Here is a 23,552-nt window from a genome sequence, read left to right on the forward strand (position 1 = left end):
AGCCAACTGCTGCCTCCTCTCCTGGCACTCCAGGAGCCTCTCCCAAAACTCCCATATTCTCAACACTGGCAGACCCTGATCACCTTAAGGGCCCAATCTGTGGGGCATCCTGGAGGGAACTTGCTCCCCACCTTGTCCAGCCCAGAAACCTGCCAAGATTTATCACCTCCCTGCAGCCACTGCCCAATAGCTCCTACACTGCTCTGGGTAAGTGAAAGGGGCTCTTCACTCCGGTTGATGCGAGGAAGGGACTTTCCATAATGACCAGACAGACAGAGAGAATGAGAAGTTCTCAGGGATGAGAACTGTGGCCTAGAGAATTTAAGAGAATTAGTGTTTAGGTCATATTTCCGATTTCTTTACCCTTGTATGGTTTGAGGCCATTACTCAGGGCATTTCTGCATGCTTGTGTTTGAGCATCAAACATTTCTCTAACTTTCCCAGAAAGGACTCCTTGGCACATTTCTCACTATTAGAGTCCTGGACTGGGATTAGCATTACCGATTTCAGTTCAGCTAGGCCTTACTTCTAACAGACTTAGAAGTTTCTTTCCTTTGCGAGGTCCTGATTTCATCCTCCAAGGAAGAAGAATTCCTCTTTCTTCTCATGTGAAGACATGTGGGCAGAACTAGACATCCAATCTGTGCACCAAAGGAGGGGAGGAGGGTAAATCTGCAGCTCCAGTGGGCTCTACATTCAATGCTCATCTCCACGAGGACAGACAGAATATTCATTCTTCTGAGGATGATATGGCAGCAAATGAACCTGGAAAATGCTACCATTTCATAGCATATCTGGGCCTTTCCATTCTGTGGATGAAGTGAGTCATTAATACATACATCATAAGGCTGAGGCAGTGAGCTTATTAGGTCAACAGTTGGTTGCTGAGACCAACAAGCTGGGGTTCTCAGAGAGGAGACTTCATGTTCCTGGAGTGAAGTGGCCCAAGCCCCCAATTTCTGGTTGGAGGTCCAGCAGAAACCTTGGATAAAATGAGTGTTTGGGTCAGGGGCCAGAGCTGGGCTTATCTCATAGACACTCTCCTAGTTGCCTCACTCTTGGGAAACATAACTGCTAGAAAATTCAACTCTGGAGCTCTCTCTGCCACTGCCCCCTTGCCCCACCCCTGTCAATACCACCAGTTCCTGCATTTTCTGTTTGAGAAGTTAAAGATTTATAGTTCAAAACATGACTAGAAGGAGAGCAAGCATTTCTTAAAATAACAACAAAAGTTACATTCTGATACTTTTACATTCCAAGACAGTTTCCACATTGGTCATCTGAAATGAAAGTTACATAAAAAGCAAAATTTTCTAGTGGAGAACTAAAAGACTTTAGGAGACTTTGTGGTCCTTTTCTACTCTTTACATATGAAAGACAACAAAAGGCTAGAATATTCTGTTTGCAACATATTGTTTTTGAATGTGCGTGCTTGCTTATTTTTTAAGTGTCTACTCTATTAAAAGTACTGTGGGGGGTACAGAAACAATTAGGGTGCTCACAGGATGAAATATCTGCACAGGAAACTAAAACAGAAAGAAGGTATCACTGAATGCTATTAAGGGAGAAACAAACCCTGCCCCTGAAACTGAAGTGAGACACATATTAAATTCATGGAGGCCTATGTCCACCCCTCTTTCCCTTATTTTCTTCATTATTTATTTTTTAAAAAATTTGAATGTTTATTTAGTTTTGATAGAACACAAGGGGGGGAGGAGAAGAGAAAGAGTGAGACACAGAATCTGAAACAGGCTCCAGGCTCTGAGCTGTCAGCACAGAGCCCGACGTGGGGCTCAAACACACAGACCATGAGATCATGGCCTGAGCTGAAGTCGGTCGCCCAGCTGCCCAGCCAGCCAACTGAGCCACCCAGGCTCCCCTCCTCCCTTATTTAAATGGTAATAGAGCACCTTCTGTTTCTCAGGCACTGTGCTAGGTGCCAGACACAGCACTTCACAGGACACATATGGTTCTTCCTCCGTAAAGGTAACAGTCTAGTGGTAGATAAGCACAAGTAAATGACAAATAAAAATGGCTGGGTACATACTATCATGGTGGAAGACTGTATGTGGGTAGGAGAGGATATCTAAGAAGGTTCACTGAAGGAAGGTTCACTAATGTTTAAATAACACGTGAAGGATAAGCAAAAGCCATCTGGGTCATGTGGTGGAAGAGAATGGCTCTTCTTACAGAGAGAACAGCTTGTACAAAGGCATTAGAGTCAGAGAGAGTATAGCCAATTGGGAATGTGGAAAGTAGTCTACACAGGCTGATCAAGTGGTCTATACAGTGAGGAGAATGGATTAAGTCAGTTTTCTAAGGTGGGCTCTATAAATCACTGGTTCCTTGGTGTATTGTGTGTGTGCACTAAAATATATATAAAATTTACCATTTTAACTCTTTTTAATTACATTCACAATGTTGAGACTTTATCACCCTATGTATTTCCAAAACATTCATTACCCCAACAAAAAGTCTGTAACTATTAAGCAGTAACTCCTTATTGTGAGAAAATAAGTTTCTGTTGCTTAAGCCACCCAGTCTGTGATATGTGGCTATGGCAGCACTGACAAACTAATACATTCATCTTGTTCCAGATCTTCGGGAAAAATTTTTGAGTCTTTCACCATTGAGTATGATGTTAGCTATGGATAGTCCATATATGGCCTTTATCATAATGAGGCTGTTGAGTTTTTATCAAGTTTTTATGGGTTTGTTGAGTGTTTATCAAGAAAGTTGTTGAATTTTGTCAAATGCTTTTTCTGCATCAAGTGAGATAATCATGTGGATTTTTTCCTTCATTCTGTCAATGTGGTGTATTATATTGGTTGATGTTCATGTGTTGAATGAACCCTTCTTCCATTCCAGGAACAACTCTTACTTTGTCATGTTGTATAATCCTGTTAATATGCTTCTGAATGCAGTTTGCTAGGGTTTTTACATTAATATGCATAATGAATATTGGTCTTTAGTTTTCCTTTCTTGTAATGTCTTTGTCTGGTTTTGGTATTGGAGTAATGTTAGCCTGACAAAATTACTTAAGACATATTCCCTCCACTTTAATTTTTTGAGTTTGTAGTGACATGTTTTTATTCCCTTTTTATTTCTTTTTGGTATACTCTATGGGTATATTTTGTGGGTATCATGACTATCATATATAACAACTTAAAATTATAACAATCTAATTTAAATTGGTACCAGCTTACCTCCAATCGCAAAAGATAGCTACACTCCCCTACTTTATGTTACTGATGTTACAGATTATATTTTTATATATCTGTACACTAACAAAGATTTATAATTACTTTTGTGCATTTGTCTTTTAAATCCTATATTTTAAAAAAGTGGAGTTACAATGCAAAATTTATTGGCTTTTATGTTTGCCTATATATTTACCTCTACCTGAGATCTTTATATCTTTATCTAACATCAAGTTACTATCTACTGTCCTTTCATTTCAACCCAAATGACTCTTATTAGCATTTTTTTTTTTGCAGGGAATCTCTAGTGGCAATGAATTCCCTCAGTTTTTGTTTAACTGGGAATGTCTTAATATCTCCCTCATTTTTTAAGGGCAGTTTTGCTGTATATAGAATTTTTGGTTGACAGGTTTCTTCTCTAAATATTTTAAATACAGTTAACCCTTAAATAACATGGGTTTGACCTTCATGGATCCACTTATTTGTGGATTTTTTTTCTCTTCCTCGTGGTTTTCTTAATAACATTTTCTTTTCTCTAGCTTACTTTATTGTAAGATTACAGTATGTAATATGTATAACATCGAAACTATGTGTTAACCAACTGTTTATGTTATCGGTAAGGGCTCTAGTCAACGGTAGGCTATTAGTACTTAAGTTTTTTTTTGGGGGGGGGTGTTCAAAAGTTATATGCAGATATTTGACTGCATGGGGGTCAGTGCACCTAACCCCTCTGTTGCTCGAAGGTCAACTGTATATCATCCCAATGCCTTCAGCCTCCAGGGTTTCTTCTGAGAAATCAGTTGTCAGTCTTGCAGAGGATACCTTGTACATGACATGTCCCTTTTATCTTGCTGGTTTCAAGATTCATTTTTTGGCTTTTAACAGTTTGATTATGTATCTTGGTATGAGTGTGTTTTAGTTTATTCTACTTTGTGTTTCTTGAGCTCTTTGCGTTTGCAGATTCATGTGTTTAATCAAATTTGGGAAGTTTTTGGCCATTATTTCTTCAAATAATCCATCTGCTCCCTTCTCTCTTTTCTCCTTCTGGAACTCTCATAATGCATACACCGGTCTACTTGATGGTATCCCATGGGTCTTTTAAGCTCTGTTCATTTTTTTTTCATTGTTTTTTCTTTTTGCTCCTGATCCCAAACTCAATAATTTCAGCATTCTTATCTTTAAATTTATGGATTACTTGTTTTCTCCCTGTTCAAATAAGCTATTGAACCCCTATAGTAAATTTATCACTCAGTTATTTTATTTTTTTATCTCTATAATTTGTTTTGTTGGTTTTTATAATTTCTAAACTTTGTTGATATTCTGATTTTGTTCATATACTGTTTCACTGTCTTCCTGATTTCCTTTAGTTATTGATTCATGTTTTTCTTTAGCTCTTTGAGTATATTTAAGACAGTTATTTTAAAGTCTTTAATAAGTTTGATGTGTGAGCTTTCTCAGGGACTGTTTATGTCAACTTATTTTATTCCTTTGAATGGGCTACATTTTATTGTTCTTTGTGATTTTTCTGTCGTTGTTGAAAGTTGGGTATTTGAAAAAAGCAGCCACTTTCCCCAGTCTTTTCAGACTGGCTATGTGCCAGAGAAGACCTTCACTGATTAGGTGGGCATGGTCTGGGCCCAGGGGTGAGCCCAAGATGAGAACTTTAGACCTTCTCTGTTTTTTTTTCTGAGCATGTGTCTTGCCTGGACATGAATGTGGCTTTCTCAATTCCCCCATATACACAGCTTCTTTTAAATGTTGTAATTTCCCCCCAGGAATCTCACCCTAGCTTCTTTTGGGGACTTATATTGTCCTTTAGATGTCTTCATCAATAATGTCTTGCCCCAAGTATCTGAAGATCTGTAGTATCCCTGCAGTTTTCATAAACAATTTCCACTCCTTACTCTCCCTGAGATCTCAGTTAGACAAAACAGAGACCAGTACTTCAGGCAATCCCTAGACAGGTTAGAACACTGCAGTAAGGTTTTCTTTGCTCCCTCTGATTTCTCTTATTTGAGAGAGGAAATTGGTAACTGGGCTTCAGTGTCCTCTAAACCAAGACTGGATTATTCTGGAGACAGTGTAGGGGCAAAGACAAGTGAAAATGCCATGTAATTTCTTACCATATTGAAGGCAACGCTTCCTTGACTGAGAATTCACTTGGTTGCTCTCGACCTTTGACTGTTTTCCAGAGCTCACAGCTCAGCCAGCTTTGGGAGTTTAATTTGTTTTGTTAGTTAGCTGGTTTGGTTTTGGGTTGTGTGTGCATGTGTGTGTGTGTTTTGAAGTTTCCATAGAGGAATGAGAGCTTGGAGCTTCCCAGTACATCATCTTGCTGATGTGACCTGGCTGTTTTTTCTTTAAACAGCATTATTAAGATATATTTCACATACCACACAGTTCACCAAGTTGTACGGTATAATTTAAATATGTATAATTTAATGCTTTTTAAAGTGTATAATTCAATGGTTTTTAGTATATTTACAGAAATGTGCTATCACCACTACAATGTTAGAACATTTTCATCACCTCCAAAAGAAACCCTATACCCTTCAGCTATCACCCCCATCTCCCCTATTCACTCACCTGCCCACCCGCAGCTCTAGGCAACCACTAATCAATTTTCTGTCCATGTATATATACCTGTTCTGGACATTTCATATAAAAAGAATCATACAATATGTGTTCTTTTGTGACAGGCTTCTTTCACTTAGCACAATATTTCCCCACATTCCCCTGCCCCAGGGTCTGTAGAAGGCACAAGGTACTGAGAAGATAAGTGGGAGTGGTGAGCAGCAAGGGTACACAGTGGAGCAGGCAGACTGGTTCAAAACTGGAGTTACATCCAACAGCCACAACATGAAGAAGATGGAAAAAAAGATGGTGTGAGTGAATAGTAGAAACAAAGAATCACAGGAAACTAAGCACCAGAGAGAAGCAAGTCAGAATAAGTAAAGAAAAAGGACAGTGGTCAAGGGATTGGAGTTCAGAATAAGATGAAAGACTGAGTGTCGTGGGAATAGCAAAGTGAGAGAAAAAGAAGAGGTTGTTATCAGAATAGCTTCTTGAATTTAAGATTTTAGGGATGGAATGTTTTTTAGTGATGACAGTGTCCAAGAAGTTGCCATCAGAAAAGAGGCTGGAGAGGAGGGCACAGAAGGTGTTGGAAGAGGATATGGATGTCACCCAGTGTTGACATCAAGACTTGGAACAGGGGGAAAGTTTCCATGCCAAGTAACAATGTCTTCAGTGAGGAGGAGTGATAGGAAGGCAGATAATACCAATTAGGATTGATTCAGATGGAGTAAGCCTCAAGAAGTGTAGATTTTGACAAGAGGACTGAGGAGTCATGGTATAGAAGCAGCAATGGGGAATGAACAGCTAGTCAATCTTACCTCCCAGTCCCCACACGTGTCGGGGGTGAGAAACTGTGCATTCCACACTTTGAAGAACTTCAAGAGAAGCAACTTTTCAAGGGTCAGGGAGATTCGGGTTATGGCAAGAGGTGGAGGTGAAGGGATATCAATGGGGAAAGCAAAGTCGTTTCAGCAAATGATGTTGGGCCAATTGGATAGCTACATGCAAAAGAGTGAAATTGGACCTCTGTCTAACACAAAATATAAAAATTAAGTCACAATGGATTGATGATGTAAATGTAAGAGCTAAGATTGGAAAACTTTTGGAAGAAAACGTAGGGGAAAATCTTCATGACATTGGATTTGTGATAATTTCTTGGATATGACACCAAAAGCACAGACAACAAAAGATAGATAAACCATACTTCACTGAAATTAAAAACTTTTCTGCATCATAGTACACAATCAAGAAAATAAAAAGACGACCCATAGAAGGGGAGAAAATGTTTACAAATCAAATATCTGGTGAAGGCCTATGATTTTTGGCACCAATCCCAATGTGTGAGTTTTTTCTCTACATCAAGAAATTCTCTAACACTAGCTGGATGTCCTACAATTCAACTCAATTCTGACACTATTTACCTGGAGATAGCATTAGATCCCACAGGATAAGGGGCTTGGTCCTACAAGACTGTTCCCTTACCCTCAGGTGCCAATTGTAACTCCAGACTATTACCTGAGCTTCTGGCCTACCAGCTGTAGATTAGAGGTTCCAACAACCTCCTCCCTGGGTTCAATTAATTTGTTAGAGTGGCTCACAGAACTCAGAGAAACATTTGACTTAACTAGATTACTAGTTTATTACAAAAGGATGTAACTCAGAAACAGCCAGGTAGAAGAGATGCATAGGTCAAGGTATGTAAGAAGGGGCACAGAGCTATTCTCTCTGAGTTGTATCCTTTCCCCAAATCTCCAAGTGTTCACTAACCTGGAAGCTCTCCTCACCTCTATCCTTTTGAGTTTTTAATGGAGGTCTCATTACATAGGTATGATTGACTAAATCACTGGACATTGATGATTGATTCCACTTCCAGCGCCCCTCCCCTCCCTGAAGGTGGAGAAGGAGAATTAAAAGTCCCAAACCTCCAATCATATGGTTGATTTCACTGGCAACCAGCCCCCATCTTTTTAGGTGCTTTCCAAAAGTTACCTCATTACCATATAATTAGGTATGGTTGAAAAGGGGTTATTATGAATGTCAAGACATCTTTATCACTCTTATCACTTAGGAAATTCCAAGGGTTTTAGAAGCTCTGTGCAAAAAAATGAGATGAATATCAAATATATATTTTTTATAAATCACAGTGTCTAATATCCAAAATATATAAGGAACTTGTCTAACTCAACAATAAAAAGATAACCTATTTGAAAAGTGGCAAAGGATATGAATGGATATTTCTCTAAAGAAGATACATAAATAGGCAAAAACTCATGAAAAGATGTTCTACATCATTAGTCATCAGGAAAATGCAAATCAAAACCACATGTAATACCATTTCATGCCCACTCAGATCACTATAATCAAAAAGAAACAATAAGGAGTCCTAGTGAGGATGTGAAGAAATTGGAACCTTCCTTGCTAGTAGAAAGATACAATATAATGGCCACTTTGGGAGACAGACTGGTAGTTCCTCAAAATGTTATACATGGAATTGTCATATGAGCCAACAATTCTACTCCTGGGCATAACTCAAGAAAATTGAAAGCATATTTTCACACACAAAAACATGTCTACAAATGTTTATAATAGCATTGTTCATAATGGCCCCAAATAACTCAATGTCCATCAACTGATGAGTGGGTAAATAAAACGTGGCATATCCATACAATGGAATATTAATTCAGCTATAAAAGATAACGAAGTACTGACAACATGGATGAACCTTGAAAACATGCTGGGTGAAAGAAGCTGGTCACAAGAGAACACATACACAGTTGATCCTTGAACGGCATCGGTTTGAACTGCATGGGTCTACCTATACGTGATTTGTTTACAGTACAGGCCTACAAATGTATTTTCTCTTTCTTACGATTTTCTTAATAATGTTTTCTTTTCTCTAGCTTACTGTACTGTAAGAATACATGTAACACAAAATATGTGTTAATCAATGATTTATGTTATCAGCAAGGCTTCCAGACAACAGTAGGCTCTCGGTAGTCAAATTTGGGGGGAGTCAAAAGTTATACACAGATTTTCAACTGCACAGGGGATTGGCATCCCTAATTCCCATGCTGTTCAAGGGTCAACTGTAGTATGATTCCATTTATATGAAACATCCAGAATAGGCAAATCCTCAAAGGTAGAGAGAGTAGATTAGTGACCCGGGGGACTGGGAGAGGAAGGAATGGGGACTAACTGCTAATAAGTTCTGCTTTGGGGCTTCTTTTGGGGGTGATGAAAATGTTCTGGAATTAGATAGTGATGATGGTTGTGCTACTTTGTGATGGTTGCACAACCTTTAGTGATTTCTATACTAAAACCACTGAATTGTACATGTTAAAAGGGTGGATCTTATGGTTTGTGAATCTCAATTTCTTAATGAAAACGGAAGGAAAAGCGTGAGGGGGAATTCAGTAACTGCAGTTCAGAGATTTCAGAGGGCACATATGGAAAGGTTTTGGAGGGAGGGAAAGCATGAGCGGCTGTCTGGATAAAGAAGGAAGGTAACATCTGGGCAGTGATGGGGGTGAGGGGCTGTTAGGCACAGGAGGCTTGGAAGGATAGAAGGGGGTGGGGGTCAAGACTTCTAGGAGCACTGGCCCAGCAGACTCCTGGGTTTGGAGGGATCAAGGCATCTCAGGAAGTCAACAGCCTCTGCCTACCTGATATTGTTTGGATGTAGTCCCAGCCCTGGTGACTAAAGGAAGAGAAGGGGACTCCCAGGGTGGCCACCTCAGGATCTAGAGATGGGAGTTTCCAGAAATAAGGCTGTAGAGAAAAACATCCTGGCAATGGGAAAGAGACACAGCACCTTCCTGGGCTTGAATGTGGTTCCTAGATCTTGGACTCCACATTTGAAGTGAAGTTCTGTGAATCCCCAAGAGAAAGATCAGATTCGAAAATACCGAGAACCACTGCACTCTGTCAGATCTCTTTGCAAAAACAAGCAGAGAAGGTTAGATAAATAATCAAACGGGATCCAGGGCCAGGCGCCAACTTGAGTGGTTATTTCCTGCTGATGTTTATTGAGTTAGGAGCTATTAAGTGAAAATAGGACTGTCAGAAACAGAGGTGGTGGGTTTGTCAGGCATTCAAACAGTAATTTATTAGACATCTAGACTCACCAGGCACTGTGCTGGGAATGCTGGACGCAAACTCAGTACAGCCTCCACGAAGCTTGTAGATTGAAGGGCGGGGGAACCACAAGCAAATCTTTAAGCAAGTAATTACAAAAGAATTCATTGCAAGCATATAAGCACAAGGAAAGGAATAAGGAGCTATGTTTCTGTATAACAGGAATTTAACGGAAGCTAGGTGTCAGGGCATTTCTCCGAAGAAATGGCATTTTGACTATCCACCAAAAGGGGGTGGGAAGTGAGGGCGGTGCAGAGGAAGGCCCTGGGGCAGGAAGGAGCTGGAGGGATGAGCGGGAGTTAAACCTCAAGCAGCGGAGAGTAGAGAGTCACAGCTAGAGAAGCAGGAGGAGCCAGATCATGCAGGCATAGGAGATTCTGGGCTTTGTTCCAAGAACACAGGGAATAGAGGGGGGCAACAGAAGGGAAAGAAGGGCGACAGCCAAGCTCCAAGAGGGGGCAGTAGAGGAGTGGTTAATGGTTAAGAAGCAAGTAGTCTGGAAGCAGATGGCATGGGTTCAAATCCCAGGTCTTCCACTTATGACTCATGTGACCAAGGTCCAAGTTAGCTAACCTATCTGTACCTCAGTCTCCTCCTCTGTAAAATGGGATAAGAATAGCACCTACTCCAAAGGATCATATCATAAGGATTCAATGATAAAAGCTTGCCACATACTGAGTAAGGAAGCATTGCTGACCTGAGCAGACTCAGCAGGAGCAACCCTACCCTGGGGACTCTTCCCCACCTCCAGACGGTGTTTTTTTGTTTTTTGTTTTGTTTTTTTTTTTTTTGGTACTAAGAGCTATTGGTATTGAGGAAAGTTTTGGCTTCTCTAGCGGCTGCCACTTTGAAGATCAGAGTCTCTTGGCCTTTGAAGACCATTCTGGCAGCATTGTCCTTGTGGCTCTGGCTATCCTGTGAGCTCTATGAGAACAGGGGCCATGCTGTCCCTACACCATAGAGCAGACACAGGGCCTGGCACATGGGAGGTGCTCAGTACCTGATAGCGAAATGGATTGGGAATGCATACACGATCGAGCATTCCGTAGGTGAGGTCATCCCTCACTGAGGGCCTTAACGTAATTTGCTCAATTCCATTCTCACCGCCATCCTGTGAGGAGGCTACTAGGAGACACCTCCAGTAGGGAAGATCTGGGGAATGAGTCCTCTGTGGGGGAGCTGTAGTCATACATCAGGGACTCTAATGATTGAGAAATGTGTTTAATTAATAGCCCCCAAGAAGAGCTTTTTGCTAGAAGTTGGGATCCTGGATGCAGGAATTCAATTGGAAAGCCAGCTATGCTGAAATAGTTTCTCTAAAGCTTAAGCTGTGTAAACTTTATAGCTATGATCTCATCTTCCTTAGCAAGGCACGGGAGCGACGGGTCATTATACTTGTTTATGAAAGGGAGAAATGGAGCATCTTAGAGAGGCATAGTCCCCACCCCCCTACCCAAGCAGCCTGGCGGGGCTCAGAGCAGAACACGGGAGTCCTCAGTTCCCAGCTGCTAGAACATTCCCCAGCACACCCCCACACCCCATCTCAGAGAAGACAGAGCACAGATCAACTGGAAAGGCCGTGGGAGAACTGCCTGTGATCTTCCCCTGCCCTCTCTGGTTCCAATCAGAGTCCCACACACAACTTCCTACAGGCTGCTCCCCCCTTCCGCCCAGCCGGCACCTCACTGGCACCGTGCAAGCTGCTCCCTTCCCCAGCAGCCCTGCCGGTTTCTTCTCCGGAGACTATTATTTTGGGAGACTGCTGAGTTCAGCACTGCTGCAAGGTGCAGTCGGAGGAGCCCTTCTGTCCTCAGCTGGCCCTTTGGAGCTGGCCTCGGGGCCAGGGCGGCCCTAAGTGCGGCAGCCCTTCCTGCACAGGGTCACTGCATCCAACCACCGACCGTCCGTCAGCCCCAAGGCCGTCAAGGCAGGTGGCATGGGAACTGTGGGCAGGAGAAGCAGAGCTGTCTCCGGCGCACAGCCCAGCCCAACCCCTGCTCCTGGAAAAACAACCAAGGTCTTGCTCTTGCAGGCTCCCCGGAACCCGCCCCCAGCTTAAAGCTTGGGGTCATCAGCTTCCCAGAGTTTGCCTTAAAGCCAAAGAAGCAGGCTGGCCCATGGCCCACTGATCACACACGGGGAGAGTGGTGGGGGACAAGATGAGGATCTGGGTGGGGTGAGAGGCTTATATAAGCCCTTCTGCTTCGCAGCTTGCTCTCTGCCCTGGCAGCCGGGATTAGAGGACAGCAAAGCCTTGCTCTGACAGAGGAGGGGCCTCAGCCAGGACTGCAAATTGAGCCCGGGTTGGAGTAGGCCCAGGTCCTCCCAAGGTATTTGTGTCCGGGTGGCAGATTAGCTGCGGGAGCCCAGGCAGCTGCCTGCCCTTCTCCTTCTGCTTACCAGAGGTCCCTGTTCCTCCAAGTGAGTCCCCTGGGGGTGGGGGCCACAGGGTGAGAAGGGCGCCCGCTGCAGAGGGCCCCGCAGCTCTAAAAGTCCCTTGTGTTCCAGGTATCCATGGGCTGGACAATGAAGCTGGCCACGGCGGCACTGTTTCTGGGTCTCACAATGGTGGTCCCCGGGGACGAGGAGGACGGCGACATGTGTATGTACGAGGCCCTGTCTGACACCGATGCTGTCCTCTGCAAGTAAGGCTGGTGGGGCCCGGGAAGCAACCAGGCAGGGAAAAATGGGGGTTGAGATCTCCAGGAGGGGTGTTTGCAGAACCAGGGAGCGTTGTCTCCTAAGTGGCCTTCGTGGGCAGGTAGAAAATCACTGAGCCCTGGAGACCACCTCAATGGAGGCCAGCATTAAGGAAAGAACTGGAGACAGGCTCCTACCTTCCAGACGGTGGTCTCCCGGACCCAGAGGGTATATACAGATACAGTCAGCTCCCCTTTATACTCCAGGGGGGCCTCCAAACCTGAGGGGCTGGCCTCACCCTCCCTGCTGGCACCCAAGAGAGACCATCCCTCCCCACAGCCCAGAATGCTCCCTTCCCCCAACAAAGAAGCATTTTAAAGAACAGTGGCAGTCCACAGAGGGTGTGGGATTGGACCCTCCCTGTGTGAGAAGTGGCCGTTTGCTTTTCAGTATGGAGGCGCTGGGAGTGTGGGGCAGGTGGGCCTTTAAGGAGCGTGGCCACTGGGTGTTGTCTAGAGAGGAGGCTGGGCCTCAGAGGCTGGCTTTTTCCCTTCTGAGGACCCAAGCTCCTCCTGCCTGTGTCAGAGTTCAGCTCTCTCCTCACTGACTGCCCGTTAGAAAAGCCAGTCTTAATTGTCCTGGGCTCGTGGCTCATCCTGAGGGCTGCCCAGGCCGCTTTGCTGCCAACCTCTCTGCCAGTCTGGTGACAAAGGAGCCTGGCATCCCACTGAAGCCATCGGAAGTGAGAGAGGAGGGAAGAACTCTTATTTCCTGCTCTGCCTCCTTGGGTACACTTGAATTCTTACAAATGTTAACTTTTAGAAAGATAAATACATGTTTTCCCTGAAAAAGTTAGGTAGTTAAAACCCCTCCCTCTCCCAAAAGCTAACACACATTTTGCTCTGTGCTCTTATCAGTACATTTCTAAAACTATGGCCAAACAGTTCTAAATGGAGTTTTGAGTGGGAGGAGCGAACACGGCTGCATCTCACATGTGGGCTCCAGTCCTCTAGGTACTCTGCTGAGCGGAGCCTTCCTGGGGGTGGGTAGCGTTTAACTCTGGTAGGGCAGAAGATCAAGTCCCTGGAGGTCAGCTGGGCGGGGCCACAATAAGGCCCCATTATGGAGTGCCTCCGTGCCTCCCACGTTCACTGCGGCACACTTAGAAAATGACCATGTGCGTGGTCACTGGGGGCGGCCCACCTGGGCCCCGGCTGCCCTAGGCTCTGCCCTGCAGACATCCACACGCTGGTGCCCTGGGGGCCTGTGCACTATGGTACGCCTGAGGGCTCTGGGGCATCCATTGTATGCCAGGAGTTCCGCTGGTGCCTAGACTCCTTGGCTCATTTCGCTGTTATCACGAACCCACCAGGTACGTGTCACCATCCTCATATTGCAGACGAGGAATCCCCAAGATTGAAGAACCGGTCCACAGAGCTCACACACCTCGCCAGTGGCAGAGCCTGGATTCAGCCCCCCTTGTTTGGCTCTACACTCAATGCCCTTTCCCTACCCATCTTTGGAGCTTCTCAAACTCGAGTGAAGGGGAGCTGTCTCAGGGCACTTGGGCTGCTATAACAAAGTTCTAGGGCAAGGTGCCTTATGAACAGCAGAAATTTACTTCTCCTCCTGGAGGTTGGGAAGTCCCAGATCAAGGTGGCAGCAGTTTCCACGTCTGGTGAGAACCTGCTTCCTGATTCATAGATGGATGTCTTCCCACTGTCCCCTCACACAGTGGAAGGCCCCTCCCGGACGCCCCACCTCATAATGTCATCACACCAGGGGGCTGGGGTTCGGCATATGAATTCTGGGGGAGGGGCAACTGGAACTCACTCCATTACAGGAGGTGCTCTCAGGACTCCCTGGAGTCCACCAGGAGACCCCCAGCTTGAGAAACACAAACTTGCCACACTAAGGTTGTGTGCTAGGAAATGACTGGTTATAAACCGTCACTGCAAAAGGGGAGGTTTGTCTTTATTACCTCTGAAGGCCTTTGTTGGTAAAAGATCATCACCAACTGAGAACACATTATGGATACGTCAGACCCCTGAGGAGAGATCAGGATGTCCTGTGCCAGGGCCCCCTCACCTGACCTCTTCAAGAGATCTCCCCACCCCCCAAGAAGCCACTCCTCTCATTATTCGGTAGAGTCTAATAGAGAGAGAGAGAAAAATATATATATTATATATATATTTAGAGAGAGAGAGAGAGGGGGGCGCCTGGGTGTTTCAGTCGGTTAAATGTCCTACTTCAGCTCAGGTCATGATCTCACAGTTCATGGGTTCAAGCCCCGCATTGGGCTCTGTGCCGACAGCTCAGAGCCTGGAGCCTGCTTTGGATTCTGGGTCTCCCTCTCTCTCTGTTCCTCACCCGTTCGTGCTCTCTCTCTCTCTCTCAAAAATAAATAAACATTTAAAAAGTTTTTAGAGAGAGAGAACGCACACCTGACCACATGCACAAGTGGGGGATGGGCGGGGGGGGGGGAGGATCTTAAGCAGGCTCCGTGCTCAGTGCTGAGCCTGATGCAGGGCTGGATCCCAGGACTTTGGGATCATGACCTGAGCCCAAATCAAGAGTCAGACGCTCAACCAACTGAGCCACCCAGGCATCCCGAATAGGGAATTTTTGAAGTCAGGCCTTAACACCTGAGGGTATTAATCTAGAAAGGAGGAAATTCATGTACAGGGACAAGCAGTAGGAAGACACCGTTAAGGGAAAAGCTCTTCCAGGGTTACAGCTTACCGACCCCTGACAAAACCCTGAGATCAGAACTCAGGTTCAGTCTCAGCAGCGAGAGAACGACAGTCTAACCCACACCCTGTGGGTGCGTCTATTCAACAACGCCCTCCCGCTACGTCAGCTCCCCTGGCTGGGAGCCCCCCCTTCCCCCCCACGCCGCCAAAGCCCTCTGGCCTGTGCTGAAAGCCCCCCCCCCCCAGAAGCTGCATCCCCACTCGAGGCAGGGGTTGCCTTTCTTTAACTTCACCACATCCCTTCTAGTGTTGTCCTGCACACTGCATGGAACGAGTCTAGCTCCTCTTCTTCTTTTTTTTTTTTTTAATGTTTATTTATTTTTGAGAGACAGAGAGACAGAGCAAGAACAGGGGAGGGCAGAGACAGAGGGAGACACAGAATCTGAAGGGGGCTCCGGGCTCCGAGCTCTCAGCACAGAGCCTGATGCGGGGCTGGAACCCACGAACTGGGAGCTCATGACCTGCGCTGAAGTTGGACACGTAACTGAACCACCCAGGCGCCCCTAGTTTCTCTTCCTCTTGAGGCTCCTTCAGACATTGGGGGGTTACGCTGCCTGCCTCCACCCGCAGCTCTTCTCGGCTGGGCTCCCATCTTCATCGTCAGTTCCTCCTCGGGGGGCCTTGGTTCTGGGCCCCACTTCTGCGAGCAGAGGTTGGAGACAGACCCATTGCTCTTTTCCGAAGGTGGCGCCCCACACTTTGACACCGAGAACTGTGTGCCCACCGAGCCCCCTTGGACCTCTGTCCAGGTGGCCTCACCTCCATGGGCCTGCTTGTCAACCTCACTTTTAGGCCACTGGAATTCTGAGCCCTTTCCACAGGTATAGCCCCGGAGCCGTCTCTCTCTGATCCGCGTCTTACAAAGCTGAGGGGACTTGGGTCACTACTAGTCGGAAGCCTGGAGACACGGAGTGACTCCCTAGGGAAGCCGTGTGGCACAGCAGACGGCAGACAAGCCGCTGGAGTAGTTCTCCACCGCTGCACAAGTCACCCCAAACGTGGCGGCCACTCACACTTGTGTCCCATTTGCTCTGGGCAGCGCCCGGCTGGGCAGCAAGGGCTCACCCGCGGCCACGGCCTCGTCTGCAGAGCGGACTGGCTGGGGCGGGGTGCTCTGCTCCCGAGCTCGCTAATGTGGGTGTTGACAGGCCTCGGGCCCTTGCCATGTGGCCTCTCCGTGGGGCTGTTCACCACACAGCGGAGGCTTCCCACAGAGCCATGATCTCAGGGGCAGAGCCTGTGAGACAAGCCACAGTCTTCTTATAACGTGATCTTGGAAGTGACATCCCGCGCTGCTGCCGGATCTGCTCTGTTAGAATCAAGTCACTAAATCCAGCCCCCGTTCAAGGGGAGGGAGGGGTCCCACTAGGGTGGGAGGACCAGGAGGTGGGGATCTCTGGGGACATGATGCTGGCTGCCTGCCACACCAACGATGAGACCCTGTGCTAGTTCCTTAACTTTCTTTTGGGCCTCGGTTTACTCATTTGGGAGATAAGAATAATGATAACAGCCGCTTTGAGGCGTGGTAGGAAATGAAATAATGCCCATCATGCCATTCCCTTCCCTCCACCCCATCCCCCACCCTGCCCCCAAAGCAATGTGAGATAGTGACCACGCTGGGACCAGAGCCCCTGCCCCTTCCCCTGTCCTCTCAGGTGCCTCTTGGTCTTGTGAAGTTGACCAGGAAATGTCCCAAATCTGGGGATGGAAATAGAATGTGTCCCATGTGAAGTACCCCACGAGCAGGAAGGGCACTGCAGGAAGATGGCACAAGGTGTCAAGTGTATTCTAACTAAGTTTAATTTTGGATTCAGTTCATCTCAGGCCTGTCCAGATCTTTCTTTAGGCTGATTTGATCATCTGTTACTTTTTGTTTTTATGTTTATTTATTTTTGAGGGAGGGAGAGAGCATGAGGGGCAGAGAGAGGGAGACACAGAATCCCAAGTAGGCTCCGGGCTCTGAGCTGTCATCACAGAGCCCGACGCAGAACTTGAACTCATGAACTGTGAGATCATGACCTGAGTCAGAGTCGGACGCTTAACCAACAGAGCCACGCAGGCACTCCAATCATCTGTTAGTTTTTTTTTTCTTTTTAACATTTATTCATGTTTTTTGAAAGGCAGAGAGAGACAGAGCGCGAATGGAGGAGGGGCAAAGAGAGAGGGAGACACAGAAACAGAAGCAGGCTCCAGGCTCTGAACTATCAGCACAGAGCCCAATGCGGGGCTCAAATTCACAGACCGTGAGATCATGACCTAAGGGGAAGTCGGCCACTTAACCGACTGAGCCACCCAGGCGACCCCCGTCTGTTAATTTTAATCAACGACCAATTTGATCGTTGTTATTAATCAACTTTGTGCCACTCACAATTCAAATAAATTTGCCTTCTGTGTCCTGATCCAAGCCTTTGGTAAAACTGCTGAACAGAACAGAGGCCTGCACATGGCCCCCTGGCATGGCCTGCTGTGTGGAGTAACATGTAGTTTTCAGATGCTGGGCTGGCAGCGCCCTGTGGTGTGACAGGGGCTGGCGGCAGGGACCTAATCCCTGGTCCCCTGGCACCTACCCTTTAGGCCCACTCGCCAAACGTCAGCTTGCTGATTTTGATTAACTGTTTAAACATTTGCAGCAATTCTACCAGGATAAAATAAGTAAACCCATTCGTTTCCTGGGAGAGGCCTCTGTGTTCCTCCATTTCCATCCTGCCTGCCCCGTGGCCTTTCCCAGTCCGGGCTATGTGCTGACTCTCCAACTCTCTGCCAGTGGAGGGTCCCCTCTCTCAGCCTTGGGTCTCGCCAGCCGCAGTGGCAGGGAGCTGTTTGGCAGAACAACCAAAATGTTGCTGGGAAGAAAAATGAAAACCCGTCCTCTAAAACTTGTTCAAAAGCCATTCAAACCATGGCCTCCAAAGGAATTACTGTAAACTTGCCAAGAGGTAGAAGAAACAAGTGTGCTCAGCAAACCGGAAGTTCAGCTAACTGGCCTGAGGCTGGCTTGGGGTGGGGTGGGGTGCTGGCCCACAGGACGTCCTGTGTCTGCTCAGTGTTGCAGGCTCTGGCCCCCAGGAGCCACTGGAAGGGTGGGACAGGAGGAGAATGTGAGTTCCCTCCCACTGGAAGGCAGGCCTTGCCTTTCTCCCCGGGTCCAGAACTCAGGAGCTCCCCCTCCGGATCTACTCCCCCATTATACTCGCACCGGGTCTCCTCCAGGCATTACCTCCAGCAAGGGAATCATGGCCAGCTCTGGGTGACCACTGGCAGGGTGTGGAGCTGGTCAGCCAAGCTGGACTTTGGGCAAGGCTAGGAATTCACCCCTTCTCTGTCAGCGAATCATCTTAACCCAATGCACCCTATAGAGATCCTGGGTCTTGGTGATATAAAGTGACAGAAGGACAGAGAGGAAGGGCAAGGTTTTTGTTGTTGTTGTTGTTGTTGTTGTTGTTGTTATTTTTAAATATATTTTTGACATCCCAGCCTGGTATACATCCCTGAGGCTCAGATACAGGTAAGCCCTTAAGGCTAACCCTGGTGAAGTTATGGGATCAGCCCTTCCAGTGAACTCAATTCTCAGAGCATTCTTGCTATTCAGGCCTTCTTTGCAGGGAAAAAAATAGAAAAATGGATTCTTACTACAGTCTTAGTGACCAGATATTTTACCTCCTAGGAGATATTTGCATTTTGAAAGTGCAGGGAATGGTAGGTGGAGAGCCTAGGTTATTGGGCAATGCTTGACCCAAAGATGTGGATTATTTAACTATTGGTGAGGTTTCCAGACATACAGAGGATCTTGATTTGTTTAGGGTTGACGAACGTCTGTGCCCGTGAAGAAGGATGTGCTAATTTGCTAAACCTTTCTTGATGTAAAGAGAACCTCCCTGAAAAGCAATGTGCAAATATTGTTCTTATAAATGCAATCCTACTTTAAAGACACGGACCAGGTTTGTCTAAGGATGCATGCTCTTTTTGAGAAGTCAATACAGATGATAGTTCACACTTTCTGACCACTGACGACTTGCTGGCTCTGTTGTAAACGTCGATCACCTACTTTACTCCTCACACCAATACTTCAGGTGTGTCCCCATTCTACAGGTGAAGAAACCGAGTCACCAAGAGGTCAAGTAACTCTCAGGTCACACCAGTCACGCTAGTTAGTGACCACGACTAGTTGGGAGCAGGCCTAGGATTCCATCCCACTTGACTCTACATTTCCAATGGGGCTAGACTGAAGGCTTTGAACCTGCCAGACTCCCCCTGACTATCTCCTTCTCTCCACAGGGGCCTTGAAGTTTTCTACCCAGAACTGGGGAACATTGGCTGCATGTTTGTCCCCGACTGCAACAATTACAGACAGAAGATCACCCACTGGGATGAGCCCATTGTCAAGTTCCCTGGGGCCTTGGAGGTGAGTGAGCAAAAGCCTGGAGCGGGAGGGCCGTGGGTCTTGGTTTCCCTCTGAGCTTGCTCATTTGTGTGACTTGAAGCAAGGCCCTCTGAGTTGGGTCTGGTGGTACCAGGTGGCTGATGCCATAGGATGCGCCTGCCTCAGAGCAGCCCCATGGCCTTGGAGGAGGGTGGGGTCGGTTGGAGGGCTGCAGACCGGAAGCCTTAGTGGGACTGTGGGGCAGCTCTGCCAGGATCTTTCCTTGCTCCTGCAGCCCCTGGGCCCCAGAGCCTGGCTCGTCAGTTTATGTGGAGACCGGCTGATGTGTGCTTTGAAGTCAGCAGAGAAAAGGAAGAGAGAGGGGGTGTAGGGAGTCCTTTTCAAGGTTCAAGGTGGCTGGCGAATGGGGAGGAGCTAACTAGTAATGGGCAGGGCTTCTCATGCAGCTAAACAAGCAGAACAGTGCGCCTTGACTCCATCGTCGCAGTATGAAACAGACCGGAACGTTTGCTCAAACTTGTCTGAAATAGAAGATTGAAGCTCTTTTAGGAATTGGAAATAACTATTCTTTCCTCTAGGAAATGGTTAGTACTATCTTGTTCTGGAAGCTTCCCTTGGTTTGGGGGTGTAGTGAGCCTGGGGCAGGGCCATGGAAGTAGAAAGTGGACTGTGGCTGCCGCTCCCACTGGCCAGAGCATGTCCTGGGGGAGCTGCTCCAGTGTTCCAGTCACTCTCTCTTCGTTGACTCCTGGGTCACACTGAGCCCCCACAGTGTCAGGAGAGGATGGCAACCTTGCTTTGTCTGCTGTGTTTTAGTAGGAGATGCCAATATCAACCTACATAAAAGGACTGTGATGTGTCCAGGATCCAGGTCACAAATGGGTGGAGGCTGAAGGGCCATGGTCAGGATGTGACCACATGCACACCATATGCACAGCCTTCTGGTCCCCTTTGTGCACCGCGGCAGGGAGAGGACACCGCCGGCTCTTCCCCTCTGTCAGTCCAGGCCTGGTGGCAGTGACTACATAAACAACAAAATAACAAGTTCTGGGGCGAGGGAATTTGCAAGTTTACTCAGATGTGGAGGGTAGATGCTTCTCTTTCTTAAACAGTTTTCACTATCAGGGAACCAGTAGATTGTGATGCGTCTCACAATTGATGAGATTGAAAACATGAAGCTTTGACAGGCTATTGTGTTTGCAACCTTGACAAAACATCCTTTCTTCTGGGAGGCTAAGCAAGCAAGTGACGAGAAGGCCTCTGAGTCTCTCTCCCTCAACCCTCCCAAGCCTCACGCACATGAACATGCATGCACGTGAACACACACACATGCACATGTCAGCCCTCCTCCCTTGGAGACCTCTGGCCTGGGGCACACCAGTGGACATGTGGGAGAAGCAGAGGAGATATAGGCCACTGTGATTCTAACACTTGGAACAGGAGGTGGAGGGCTGCGGGGAAGGAACCCAGTCCTGTAAGGAAGAGTATAATGCTGCCCGGTGGGGACTAGATGCTTGACCTTCACCATTAATTCACTTGTCCTTGGCTTTGCCACTGAAAAGTAATGAGATCAACCACATTCTCAGTCCAGTGACTGTCCTAGGAGAGATTCTCAGTAAAGGACTCCATTCCGCCTGATGTTATAGCATATGTCCACTAGATGGCAGTGCAGACTTTTCTGAGTACCTGGCGTACTTGGTTTGAAGCAAGTTTGGGAAATCTGCATTTGATTCCTTTTAGTTGACACCGATTGTCCTGGGGTGTGGGCATATAATGAAGAGAAAACATCACTCCCTCCAGATCATGAAATTTCCCACCCTGTCTCAGTCCAGAGGTGGGGCAGGACAGAAAACCTGGAGACTTATGAAGGGCAAGGACTGTGGTTAAGAAAGCCAAGGAGAGTAGAGATTTCACAAAGAAAAAATTGGTCAAAGTGGTAGAAACAAAGGAAAGAAACGTAATATTCTACTACTATAGAACTAGAGGGTTTTGGGTTTGTTTTTTTTTTTTTTTTTTTTTTTTTGTAAATTTAACTGACATTTGACGAGGTGATTCAGGGTTATCAAAAAACACCATTAATCGAGTGGTACCCACTTTATGCTGGGTACTATTTGTGTGTCATTTCATTTAAAGTTTTCATCAAGTCTGCAAGTGAAGTATCTCTTTAGTTGAGACTGTCAGTGATGAGTGACAAAAGCCAACTCTAACCAGCTTGTGCCAAAAGAGGGAAGAAACTATTGGTTCACAAAATGAAAACTCCAGGAATAGCTTCAGGCATGGCTGGATCCAGGTGCCCAAACAATGTCACCAGAAATCTATTTTTCCCTTTCTCTACTTTTTTCTATGCTGGTTTTATGTGTAAATAGACTCTCCTTGTGGTGGCAAAGACAACCCCATTAGCTTCAGATTTGTTTTTACTAGTTTATCAATCCCAGTGAAAATAGATTGACACTTTTCAACCATTAAAAATCCCAGGATTTGTCCTGCTTAGATCACATGCCTATCCTTGAACCAGTGACCTTGGGTAACCCCACTAAATCTACAAAAGCTGAGGGCAAATGAGGATGGTTCCCCCAGAGGAGACCACTGGTAACGGCTCTCAGCAGAGACACCAGGGCACTGGCACAGTCAGGGGACGGGGGCGGGGTGGGAGGGCTTGCTGAATGGAAGCTTTCTTGGGACAGAAAGCAGTGTTTGCTAAGGAGGGTGGTGGTGAACAGGTGGAGATAGGCTAGGGGTAATGAGAAATGATATGATGGCTAGAGCTTCCCTTAAGGTGTCGAGGGAACAAACACCTTTAGAGAGAGAGAAACTGGAACAGTTGGAGAGGAAGGGCTGCTCTCTGGGAATAGGGTCTCTCAAGAGTGTGGGCAGGGGAGCCCGAGTCCTTAGTGACAAAGCATGGGATTGAAGGCATTTCCTCTGGGCCCAGGGCCTACTGAGAAAGGACAAGCAGGTTGTGACTGGCTATGTGGGGATAGTGCCTTGCTTCAAAGTGATTAAAGCAATGCCACCAAAGCAGCAGCTGCTAGTGGACATGTCTTGGGAGCCCCCCACCATCACCAAGCAAACCGTCAGGAGAGGCGTTGTGGGCCTGGGACAGTGCCTCTGTGCCTACCAGAGGTCTTCCTGCCTGTACATCTTTGTTCAGGCCACTTTCCATATTTGTACCCTGCCTACTGGGACACCCTGCCCGTACCAAAATGCTGCTGCTTCTAAGAAGACTTCCCTATCTCTCTCTTGGCCCTATCCTCATCCCTGGCTGGTGTCTTCTATCTCTGAACTATCTTAAAAAAAATTTAATGTTTATTTATTTTTGAGAGAAAGAGAGACAGAGAGACAGAGCATGAGCAGGGGAGGGAAGAGCACAGAGAGAGAGGGCGGAGGGAGACACAGAATCTGAAGCAGGCTCCAGGCTCCGAGCTGTCAGCACAGAGCCCAGGGTGGGGCTCGAACCCAAGAACCACGAGATCGTGACCTGAGCCGAAGTCAGACGCTCAACCGACTGAGCCACCCAGGTGCCCCCTCTCTGAGCTTTTTAAATGCCCCCTACCCATCAGACCTAGAGTTTACTTCCTTCTGTCTTGTATTGTGATTGCTTGTTCATATCTCCCATAGCCTTGACAAGTTTGTAAGCTCTAGGAAAGCAAGGCCACCCACAGCCCCTACCAGCATTGCAGGCCCCATGTTGACTGACTAGGTGAGGGGGTGAGTGAATGAATGAATGAATGAATGGCTGCTGGAAGGATACCTCCTGGAGTGTGGTGAACTATAAGATGTGTGAGTCCCATGGTTTGCCTTTTAGCTGTTGGGTGTCTGGGGCAGCCTGAAGAAAAGCTGCTGAAGCCAGTACTAGTCTCTCCTCTA

The 23,552-nt window shown here is 46.7% G+C and overlaps 1 protein-coding gene across 4 annotated transcripts in view; it reads left to right on the forward strand.

Moving 5' to 3' along the window:
• Nucleotides 1–12: 12 nt before the first annotated feature.
• PEBP4 (phosphatidylethanolamine binding protein 4) overlaps nucleotides 13–23,552 on the forward strand; it is a 215,482-nt gene continuing 191,942 nt past the window's right edge. For 2 of the 4 annotated variants that reach the window (XM_042983252.1, XM_042983250.1), the window contains exons 1-4: nucleotides 13–207; nucleotides 12,122–12,332; nucleotides 12,420–12,556; nucleotides 19,580–19,706. In XM_042983252.1, the coding sequence (XP_042839186.1) occupies nucleotides 12,426–12,556; nucleotides 19,580–19,706 (258 nt within the window). In that variant the 5' untranslated portion in view covers nucleotides 13–207; nucleotides 12,122–12,332; nucleotides 12,420–12,425. The remainder of the gene's footprint in view (nucleotides 208–12,121; nucleotides 12,333–12,419; nucleotides 12,557–19,579; nucleotides 19,707–23,552) is intronic. The other 2 variants (XM_042983251.1, XM_042983253.1) reach the window with 2 other exon arrangements.

Source organism: Panthera tigris, chromosome B1 (assembly GCF_018350195.1).
Source record: "Panthera tigris isolate Pti1 chromosome B1, P.tigris_Pti1_mat1.1, whole genome shotgun sequence".
Lineage (NCBI taxonomy): Eukaryota > Metazoa > Chordata > Mammalia > Carnivora > Felidae > Panthera > Panthera tigris.